This window comes from Tiliqua scincoides, chromosome 8 (genome assembly GCF_035046505.1).
Source record: "Tiliqua scincoides isolate rTilSci1 chromosome 8, rTilSci1.hap2, whole genome shotgun sequence".
NCBI classification, from domain to species: domain Eukaryota; kingdom Metazoa; phylum Chordata; class Lepidosauria; order Squamata; family Scincidae; genus Tiliqua; species Tiliqua scincoides.
This window is the reverse complement of record NC_089828.1, coordinates 48532684-48544335: the sequence shown is the minus strand read 5'-3', so window position 1 is coordinate 48544335 and position 11652 is coordinate 48532684. Positions and strand designations below refer to the sequence as shown.

The following is an 11652-nucleotide window of genomic DNA, read 5'->3' as shown; positions in this document are numbered from 1 at the left end:
TGTGCAAACTGGAGGCTTGCCCAGAGAGGCCCTTGTTGTGGCACCTGCAAGGCCAACTCGGGCTCTGTGTGGTATGAGCTATTCTATCAGTAGAGGTGTTTGAAAACTGTGTGATTTTACCTTACTCAGCCCATTGCCAATTAGTGCAGAATGCGGCGGCCCATGTGGTCACTGAGCGCTTTCCACATGCGCTGCCTCCGACGCATCCTCGGCATCACCTGGCAGGACAAAGTTCCAAACAACACAGTCCTGGAACGTGCTGGAATCCCTAGCATGTATTCACTGCTGAAACAGAGACGCCTGCGTTGGCTTGGTCATGTCGTGAGAATGGACGATGGCCGGATCCCAAAGGAGAACTCTATGGAGATCTCCAAAGGAGATCCTCTATGGAGAACTCGTGCAAGGAAAGCGCCCTACAGGTAGACCACAGCTGCGATACAAGGACATCTGCAAGAGGGATCTGAAGGCCTTAGGGATGGACCTCAACAAGTGGGAAACCCTGGCCTCTGAGCGGCCCGCTTGGAGGCAGGCTGTGCAGCATGGCCTTTCCCAGTTTGAAGAGACACTTGGCCAACAGTCTGAGGCTAAGAGGCAAAGAAGGAAGGCCCATAGCCAGGGAGACAGACCAGGGACAGACTGCACTTGCTCCCGGTGTGGAAGGGATTGTCACTCCCGGATTGGCCTTTTCAGCCACACTAGACGCTGTGCCAGAACCACCTTTCAGAGCGCGATACCATAGTCTTTCGAGACTGAAGGTTGCCAATACAAATGTGGTCACTGGAGCTAGGCGGTTTGACTCTGTCAGTCCGCTTCTCTGGGGGCTACATTGGCTGCCCATTCGTTTCCAGGCCCAATTCAAGGTGCTGGTTCTGACCTTTAAAGCCCTATACTGCTCTGGGCCAGGGTATCTTAGAGATTGCCTACTCCCGTACAATCCGGCTCTCCTGTCAGGTCATCAGAGAAGGCCTTTTTACAAGTGCCGCCGCCTAAGGAGGTACGTGGGGCGGCAGCAAGAAACAGGGCCTTCTCAGTAGTGGCACCAACGTTATGGAACTCCCTTCCCCTTGACTTGAGAATGGCTCCCTCTCTTGAGACTTTTCAGCGAGGCCTGAAGACTCTGCTGTTTAAACAAGCCTTCTGACTTCATGGCCTTTTTAACATCTTTTATACATCTTTTAGTTGTTTTTTACAGGCCTGATTCCTCTGCTGTTTTATGCTCTTTTTGTTCTGACTTTTATCTGACTACTGTTTTTATGGTTTCTGTTAATGTGTTTTTAATGTTTTTATCTGTTGTTAAATTATGTTTTAATCTGTTTTTAATATGTTGTAAGCCACCCTGGGTCCCTTTAGGGAGAAGGGTGGGATAGAAATAAAGTTTATTATTATTTATTTATTATTGTGTTCAGTAAGACTTAGGCTGTAAGCCTATCTTACTCACCAGAAACAAATACCTCTATCAGACTAACCCAGCTACTCTTTGTGCCTTTTATTCCTGAAATCCTGACATCAGAGGCTAAGGCATCAGAGCTAGAACAAGATCTGGGGAGCGGGGAGCCATCGCTCATGCTGGGACAGGTTGGGCAGCCTTCCCTGGGGGCAGCTCGTCCTCCATTTCTGCAGCTGAGCGATTGAAGGAGCTGGTGGCACACAATGCCCAGAATCAGAATGACCGGTGCCCAGTGGAGTTTATTGTTAGAAGGTGAGGCTGGAGCAGTCAACCTCGCAGGGGATGCAGCAAGCAGCTTCCTCGGAAGGCAAGGAAGTCTGCTGCATCTCGGACTCCACAGAGGGCAGGCAATTCAGCCCCATCTCTAATCCAATTGCTCCGAACACAAACTCACGCAGAGGCTGGCAGGCAGCCTCCTTGCTGGGTGGATGAGTTAGGCTCTCAGGAGTTGCCACAGTTGTTCGTTGCTTTTGTTATTATTTCCCTGGCACACTAGCAGTCCGCTCATGGTACTTTTTTGTGCCTTGAAGCACAGTCTGGGAATGAGGAGATAGACTCCACTAGGAAGTAAAATTGGGCTCAATCAAGAGACCTAATCCCATAAGAATGCAGCATTTCTCTCCCTCCATCAGCTGTAGGGCTGGCGCAAGACCTCCCAGCACCTGAGGCAACGTGCCAAATGTCTCCCCTGTGCCAAATGTGGCTCCCCCTTACTTGGCAGTACCCCACTCCTCCTCCACTCTTTACACTTCCTTGATTCAAAAAACAAGAGGAAGTGTGCAGGAGAGGAGAGTGGTGGGCTAGAGCAGCCATTTTCAACCACTGTGGTGCCGTGAGTGGTCCACAGGTGTGCCACAGAAATTTGGGGGAAGGTCATTTATTAATAGGGCCAAGGGGAAATGTGAGCCCCCACTGGCAGCAAGGTGTGCCTTGTCAATTGTCAAAACCCTGGTGGTGTGACTTGACCCTTTTAGTGGCTTGTCAGTGTGCCATGAGATGGAAAAGGTTGAAAATCACTGGGCTAGAGTGTCTCTGAAGTTCTCGCCTGCCACTTGCCTCACCTTTACACTTCATTTATTTATCACTTTTTTATACCACCCTTCCTCCAAGCTCAGGGTGGTGTACATAGTTCCTTCTCTCCTTTTGTCCTCACAACAACCCTGTGAGGCAAGTGAGGCTAGTGACTGGTCCAGGGTTACCCAGGAAGCTTTGTGCCTGAACAGGAATTTAAATCTGGGTCTTCCAGGTCTAAAACCAACCCCAGAACCACTGCACCATCCTGGCTCTTCTGCTACGATTCCCTCTTTCTTTTTAAATCCAAGGAGTAGGAGAAGGAGGACCAGCAGACATGGGCAGATGAAGGTGGGCAGTGGGCACCCCGTCATCAGCCTGCCACCTGAGTGAGGTAACCTCCGTCACCTTCATGGATGAGGCAGGTCTGTTCAGCTCTGCCACTCTTGACCTGCTCCTGGTGCTAGTTTTTCAAAGACCTCTAGAAAGACTCTGACTCTTTCTGCTCCAACTCTACGCATGTCATTTTCCTGAGCAGAGGCTTGGAAGCCCTTCCAGAAGCAAACGAAAACTAGGCCTCCTAAACCCGCCGGCAGGGAATTCACACTTTTTGGTGAATCACAGAAGCGGCAACTCAGCAGTTCAGTATGGAAAAGGAGTTTTTAAAAGGTCAAACCACTTAAAAATAAATTGGATGTGCATCCATGGAGGCGAGGTTTCCATAAACTCAGTCAAACAGATCCCTTCAGATTGGTCCAGCTATTCCTCAGCTATTTATAGCTCCTGAGTAACAGGAGGGAAACTTCCAGAAAACCAAACCCCAAATGTAGACAAGCCTGGTGAGCTTTTCACTCAGTGCTTAATGCAGGGCCAGCCCAAGTCCTCCTGTCACCAGAGGTAGCATGCCAAACCTTTCTCCCTCCCTGTTACCTTGTGATGTGTCAGCCTTTGCTCCGCCCACTCTCTGGACTGGACAAGAAAGAGAGTAGGAAGTGAGAGAGGAAATGTGGAGGAGGGTGGTGGGCTAGAGGGTCAGGGAGAGGAGCAGCAATGGAAGCAAGTGGATGGACAGAGGTGGGCAGCTCCAGCCAGTCTGCTGCCCCAGGCAACTTCCTCAAGTCAGCCTCATGGATGGTCTAACCCTGGCTTAACTTGAGTCAGGGGCTTCCCCCAGTGTTGGCCAAAAGATCTGTTTCCACTGGCAGAGCTCAGTTTTGGAAGATGGAAACAGAAAGAATGACAAGCATTACTCTGAGTGAGACTTAGGAGAACTGTAGCTAGTCATTGTAGACCATGGCATTTCAACCTTCTTTTTGCACAGACCACCTCTGTAGGTAGTCACTTTAGTGTGCTGAAGGCACCAGAGATGTGTGTCATGTACCAGCGTGAGTGGCTTCTCTGTTCCTGTTTCTTTGGTTGTTTCTGCCTCCCAATCTTTCCTCCACTCTGCACTGTCCTTGCCCCAGCCTCACCTCTTTTGAAGGCCACCAGGCTGCCACACACGCTTTCCTGCAGGTACACCATGGCCCCATCTATACCTAGACCCACTGCTGGGTCAGACCACTGTCAGACCACATAGGACACTCTCCTGTTGGAGTGGAGCCAAGCACAGACTTCCATGCTGTGAAGTACTGCCAGTACTTGAATCACCAAATGAAAAGCAAGGGTTTAGACCAGTGGTTCTCACACACATTGAGCATCTGGACCCACTTTTTAGATTGAAAATCTGTCAGGGCCCACCAGAAGTGATGTCATGACCAGAAGTGACGTCATCAAGCAGAAAATTTTTTAACAATCCTAGGCTGCAATCCTGTCCACACTTACCCAGGAGTAAGTCCCATTTACTATCCTTGCTAAAAAAATATGCATAGTAGCTTGTTAAAAGTACAGGTCTATAACAATTCCCCAAATGCAGTCACATACTATAGGAGCATCCAGTCTAATACATTAACAATAAAATATTGACATGAATGGGGACCCACCTGAAATTGGCTCACGGCCCACCTAGTGGGTCCCAACCCACAGTTTGAGAAATACTGGTTTAGACACTACTGAGAACCGGTGCAATAGAAAGTAGCTCCCATCTGTTCATGAGCACAAATGTACAATTGTGCTCTTCTGCTTTTAGCCAGAAAGATGCAAGTCCTCTTTGGTGGGGCCTGTGGACAGGTGGTAGTGGTAGGGGTGATCTGCCCCATGCTAGGTTTGCATATCCAGTAGCCTCTGCTGCCACCATGAGGCCAGGCAGAGAGAGTGAGCACATCCTTGGAAGCCTCTTTTCCAATGTCAGAACATTCCCACAACTCCATGCTGTAGTAGCATGTAACCAGAGGTTCAAGAGCAGCCTGATCCTAACCAAGTTTCCAGCACTGATACAGCTGTGCCAACAGGGTGCGCACTGGATTCTGTGGAGAGGGGGCTGGTATGGAGGCCTCCTCAAGCTAAGGGAACATTTGTTCCCTTATCTCAGGGCTGCATTGCAGCCACCTCAACGCTGGAAAGTTGGTTAGGATTGGGCTAGAGCAGGGGTGCCCAAACCCCGGCCCGGGGGCCACTTGCAGCCCTCGAGGCCTCTCAATGCGGCCCTCAGGGAGCCCCAAGTCTCCAATGAGCCTCTGGCCCTCCAGAGATTTGTTGGAGCCTACACTGGCCCAACACAACTGCTCTCAGCGTGAGGGCAACTGTTTGACCTTCACGTGAGCTGTGGGATGAGGGCTCCCTCCACTGCTTGCTGTTTCATGTCTGTGATGTAGCAGAGGCAGCAAGGAAAGGCCAGCCTTGCTTTGTCCAAGGCCTTTTATAGGCCTTGAGCTATTGCAAGACCTTCATTCAGTCATAAGTTCATCTTTAATATATTCATTTATGTTAACTTAGGCAAATTTATTCAAATTTTAAATGTAAATTAATTCTTCCCCCCCCCCGGCCCCCGACACAGTGTCAGAGAGATGATGTGGCCCTCCTGCCACAAACTTTGCACACCCCTGGGCTAGAGGACTGGGGCAAGGCTCTGGGCTGAGGTCAACCACACAACAAGAATTAAAACCCCAAAAGGAAGCTTATTGAAATGGGAGGAGAATGGGGTTGTATAGGCACGTTAAAACTTGACCAAGCTGGGCTGGGCTTGATCTTCAGAAACTCAAGTTCAATTATGACATTGGACAGGCTGATTGGATGGTTTATGATCACCTGGGCCTCTCTACCTGCCCTCTGACCTGGCCACGTGGGCACAGATGCCCAATTGATTGGTTCATGCCCATCCCCACAGATGGACTGGCTGGGACCTATTATTCTTGAGGAAGCCAAAGGAAGAAGACCAGGAATACATGAAATGACCTGTTCCTTTTCAAATCCAGGAAGCATGGGAGGAGGAATGGAGGAGTGTGGTGGTGGTGGTGGGGACATTCTAGGGCATTCACCTTCAGCCCTGATTTCTTTGTCCACAGGCCACCTCTGAAGGACAGTACTATGTCTAGCTCATGGGCTGAAGGTGGCTTCCCATTCTACATGTTCACACATTAGGACTTCAAATACAAGGTAGTGTGGTGACATCAAAGATAAATAGCCCCTTTGCATTTGTATTTCACCTTCTCCTGTCCATCTTGAGTCAACAGAGGTGTGTCCTTCAGTGGGCCATGACATTTGCAGCCTTGCCTCATTTCCTGAGGCAATAAAGTGAGGCGTATCTCTGAGAGGTGGTGGTGCAGCATGAGATTACTCACGTATTTCTCTCAAGTGTGGAATTTATCCTGCTCCCCTCCCTCCTCACTCAAGTGTGCATTGGGCCTCCAGGGGACTGCAGGAAAGGAAAGGGCATTGGAGTTCACCAAGTAACTTTCTAGATGTGAGTGACAGTTGGGAGGGCCATGCTGGAGAGTTCACCTAAGTGATCCATATAGTGGCTCTTGTGCCCTACTGAGACCAAGGCTGACCGAAGACCTCCTGCTGCTTGAGGCAGTGAGTCAAATGCTAGTGGTGTGCCAGCCTCTGTTCTTCTTGCACCCTTGATTGGAAAAGGAAGAAGGCAGAACAGAAGTGTGGAGGACAGAGTGGTGGGCTAGCACACTTAGATCTTCAATAATTGTGCCCTCCACTCTCCTTTCTGTTGAGGCCCCCTCTTCCAGTCCATGGAGTGTGAGGAGGGGCGGTAGCAGTAGAGGTAAGTGGGCAGAGGGAGGTGGCACCCCTTCCTTGTAGATTTGCTACCTGCCACACTCAGGGCCCAATCCTATCCAACTTTCCCTGCGCCAACGCAGCCTGAGTGCAGCCCCGAAGTAAGGGAACATCTGTTCCCTTACCTTGAGGAAGCCTCCATGACTACTTCCCCCATTGCAAGATGCAATGCATGCCCTGTTGACATGCTGCATCAGTGCTGGAAAGATGGATAGGATTGGGCCCCGTGTCTTGTTGTGGACGGATGGCTCTGTCAGAGACCCATTGGGGAATAACTCTCCCTATTTAGAGACAATCCAGTGTGTTGCAGTGGTCAGTATTAGTAGCACAGAGAAGAACTGCCCTGCAAATCTTGACTCAATCATAAAGCTCAAGGGCTGACTTTGAACCCGTCACACCCTCTTGGCCTATCCTACCCCACTGGGTGAGCTCTTGGGAGGAAGGCTATGATTAATAACAAACATAAATATTGAGTAGGAACTGGCTTCTCTTCCAGTCCACTCCCCTTCTCCTTTTCCAGTGCAGAGAGTGGGAGGAGCACAGGCTCACAAACACCTGAGCCTTTTTGGATGCCTTGTTAAGCTGCTATGAGTGCAAGTTGCTAGAGGTGCCATTCTATTTAACTCCCTCCTAAAAATCCCTGTCAATTCAAAATTGCTCTTTTTTTTATGTGTAAATAAATACATGTACATAAATGAACACCACCACACCCTGCTAAGGTTTATTGTGTGCCTTGGCTCACACACTGTAGAATAATTATGTTCCTCTAGCATCTCTTTTAAGAAATAAAGCACTCTCTCGGCTTTTTAATTGGCCCAGCAAGTCAATTTCAGAGTATCTGCATGCAGCCTGCAGCTGACAGCAATGCATGTTCATTGATTCATTTTAAGGGTTTGTATCCCAACAAAATTAACCACAAGGCACCTTACAAAGCAAAAATAAAACCAGGAAAGCATCTAAAATTTCTTCACGTGATAGTAATGCATTAAAACTGCAGATGCAGTCAAGGCAACAGGCTGAAGGAAACAAATCAAGAAACAAATTTGTCTTTTATGGAAGTTGAAAAGAGGAGCCTCTTTGACTCTGGGGAGGGTGGTCCACAGCTATTGCACCACCACTGAAAAGACCCTATCAATGGTATCCGTCAGAAGGAGTCATCCCTAAAGCTGGGCCTCGGAACGGGAGCTCCATGGCCAGTCTTAAAACCCAGGCAGTTCATATGGGAGCAGCTTATCCGAAATACTTTGGTTCTAGATTGCTCAGGGCTTTCAAATGTCAAGGCTCATTCTGGAAGCAGCTAAGCATTTCCACAAAATAGGGGTTCCATGTGTCATTCTGCTAGCTCTTGCCAACGGTGGTGTTGTCATTTCAAACCAGATGCATGCATAGTATGTACCCAACAATGCATCAGCTCTCCCTTCCCTGGCCCCATCCCACACCCAGCCTCATGGTCCACCCTGAGGCACAGTTATACCAGTTGCCCATCCTATGAAACACACAAGGTCAAATCTGTGGACAGTTACCTGCAATTTTCAACCAGTGTACTGCTGCAAATGGTCTGCAGGTGTCCCATGGGAGTTGGAGGCAGGTAGGGTAATTTATTAGGAGGGCCACTGAGGAATGTGAGCCTCCCCCCAGCAGCACAGTGTGCCTTGTCAATTGTCAAAAAGCCAATGGTGTGCCTTGACAATTTTAATACCTTCCCAATGTGCCATAAAATGAAAAAGACTGAAAACTGCCAAGTTAAACCATCAAATTCTGAGCTTTACACCCACACTCTGAAGCAGAACAGATTCAGGTTTTTTGCTATAGTTATCAAATATACCCAGACAGGGGGAAAAGGGGAAAAAAATGGCTGTTACGTAATGATTTACTTCATTTATCACACTGGAAAGACAAGAAAGATCTTCAATAAACAGCCAGAATTTATTTTTTAAAAAAGAAATCCTCTTTATTCACAGAAAATTTACAACTGAAGACACCCGATCATCATTCAGAATCTCTGGGGTCTGATAAATACAGAAAGAGGATATTTTCAAATAATTGCTAAGGAAAAAAATTATTTTGCACATGGTGGAATATTTAACACCTGAAAGTTTTCTTTATGTAAAGAATTCCAATTCTCTGCCCCACCCCACTGTTGCAACAACAAACCTTTGCCTAGATATCTGCAATTCAAAAGATAAGGAGAAACTCATGACAACTATTTCTCACCTTCCTGGCCTTTATCAACTTTGCCATTTGTCTGAAGGAAAAAGAACTCAGCAACAGGCTTTGTTTTATTTGCTCTTCAAGGAAGGACATCTATAAAAGCTGGAGGTGCAAGTCACACCCCCCTTGATTAGATTTCCTTCTGCAAGCTGATCTGGATCAAGTGTAAACATTCCATGGCCCAGGGTTGTAAGCAAGTGGGACAAAGGGCCAAGGGAACAACAGACAAGACTCCTTGGGGAGGGGAGAATTCCTATTTGCTCTAACCGAGAAGGGTAAGAAACTAGTAGTCCCTGGGACGAGACTCTGGCCCTCAAAGTTATCAATCCAGAGGTGAGGAAGGATGGTGGTGAAGGAGGGATGGGTGGCACACAGACCCTGATGAAAGACCACTGAGCAGGTGCATTAGAGGGGGTGGCACATTTGGCTTGCCCCTCCAGCTCTGGGGAAGGTAAATCCATGATCCAACAGTAGTATTTGAAAATTAAGTTCATTGAAGGTGGACCAACACCTTGCGGTGCAGACATTCCTTTAATTACAATTTCCTTTTGCGCTCAGGTATTCCTGAAGCAGCCCTGGTTCTTTAATCTTTCAGACTGGCAGAGGCCACCATAAGCCCTCCTCCATTGGTCTGGAGTACAGGAACCTCTGCCTCCAAGGAGGTACAGAAGTGCATTTGGTCCTAGCAGAAAGGAACTGAAGATTAACGGTGGAGGCCCCTTCTAGAAGGAGACCTCCAGAGAACACCATGCCCGGGAGCTGGGAACACTAAGGTAGGACAGGGCCATCTTAAAGAGAAATCCAAAGACAGAAACTGAGGGAAACTGGCTCACTCTGGCAGAGAAATAGTCACTGAAGGGCACAGGAAATAAAGGAGGAGTGGTGGTGGAGAGGAGCTTGTTTAGAAATCAACAGCGTTTGAGAAAAACTGAAGAGCACCCAAGAGGTCAGTCCGAAGCAGCATCTGTGTGACGTTTAGAACAGTGACTTTTTCACCAATACTAGCCAAGTTGGCTATTAAAAAAAAAAAAAAAAACAGCCATGTAAGCTGGAGCACAGCCTTTCACTGTCCAAAATTCCTCACCACCCTGTAGGATTCTTGGCCAAAAACTGAAGCCTGGCTGGGAACCCAGACATAAGAGGCAAGAGCAGAAACCTGAAAGACAGGAGAATGAAGTTGATGACAGGACAATCAAGGAGAAGTTGCTACCTAACTGCTGGGGGGAGAATAACTTGTTTCAAGAAACAAAGCGCTATCACCCAAATGGCAGCCCTGTGTGGAGCTCTGTGGCATCCAGCACAACTTCCCCCATCCCCTCATCTCATTCTCCTGCATGTTCCTGGACTCTTGGCCTCTGCCCCTTGTATGAGACATAACTAGGACAGAGTGGCAGAGCCCAACACTGTCCCACATTTCTGCTCCACCCTGATTTCTGTGGAGCACCTGGGAAGATGGCAGTGCTTGTGGACGTCAGTGGAGCCAAAATGTTCACACAAACAAGGACAGAAAATGTCTTGCCTGTGCACTTGAGGAGTGCATGTAAAGAATCTGGGAAAGACCAGGCATCTCTGGTTTGCTTGACCCTGTGAGACCCCAAATGCCCCTCTCCCACACTGCCATTAAATAGCCACAGTACCTTCATTCAAATAATCTGTCATGCAAGCTAGCCCCCTCCCCTGCCCTGCCGCTCCCAGGACCACTGTCACCTGCCTGACATGCCTGTTCTTGTGTCCTCTCAGAGTGCCAGGCATGTGCACTGATAACGCAACAGCAACTCCTTACAAACATGACGATGGCATCAAGGATCACTTAGGAACGACGGCATGGAGTGATGGACCAGCGTGGACCAACAGGGCTAAGTGGGGTCAGTCCACAAAGACGGGGTGGGGGTCAACCACCAAGGACAGCTATCCGAGTGTAGAAAGTGGTACAAACAGGAGAACGGCAAAGAGTAGCTCTTACTGGGCTGCATCATTTCAGACTACAGGTGAATATGGGGTTTGCACAGCTAAACGCCTCTCCCCCCCAAAAAAAAATAGCACAAACAAGCACATCAAGAAGAAAAAGCTCTGCATGCGCCTAGTTCTTTACAAAGGGAGAATGTTCAAAGTGGAGAATCCCCCCCCCATATACACTCCAAAATGCTACAGGCCAGCAAGAGTTCCACCACATGATCCTCCTGTTTGTGTCTTTCAGTACTGCGAGTATTCCAAGAGCACACAAAGAGCAACACAATCCTGTTTGGAGGGACTGCAGAAGCAGTTCTAGTTCTGTTAGTGGTATAAATTTGGGGAGCATAGATCACAAACTGAAGCCTCAAGGGGATCTAGAGAGAGGGAGAGAAGCAAACGACTCAGAGCCTCTTCTTGATGAGCTTCTCCAGTTTCCGTATGCGTGAGGACTCCTGTTCAGGTGTGGGAGCTGTAAGTGAGATGGAGCCTGCATTCTCCACCCCAGAGGGAGGTGCTGGGAGCCTCTGTCGGAACAGATCCAGCATGCTGCTCTGCTCACTCCGTTTGAGACCCTGCAGGATGGAAGGGGAGAGAAAGACAGGTTAATTGCAGGTACAGAACTCCTCCAAGACAACTGGGGACTTGAGGAAAATGTTCTCTTGTGGGCTTCCCAGAAGGCTGGTGGGCCACTGTGGAAAACAAGATGCTGGACTAGATGAGCTTTTGGGTTGTTTCAACAAGGGCTTTTCTCATGTTCTTATGTAAAATCCAAGTAGAATGCCCTCTCACCACCCACACAAACACAATAAACAAACTGGAGACCATTCCTGGGAAACTTTGGGAAGTACAGAGCCCTGTTC

At 48.5% G+C, this 11652-nt stretch overlaps 2 protein-coding genes across 2 annotated transcripts in view; both read right to left on the bottom strand.

Moving 5' to 3' along the window:
* Positions 1-11652, bottom strand: part of RPH3AL (rabphilin 3A like (without C2 domains)) — a 174246-nt gene that overhangs the window by 86913 nt on the left and 75681 nt on the right. The gene's annotated exons all lie outside the window — the stretch shown is intronic.
* VPS53 (VPS53 subunit of GARP complex) overlaps positions 10665-11652 on the bottom strand; it is a 51101-nt gene continuing 50113 nt past the window's right edge. The window contains exon 22 of the mRNA XM_066636258.1: positions 10665-11364. Within this exon, the coding sequence (XP_066492355.1) occupies positions 11194-11364 (171 nt within the window). The 3' untranslated portion in view covers positions 10665-11193. The remainder of the gene's footprint in view (positions 11365-11652) is intronic.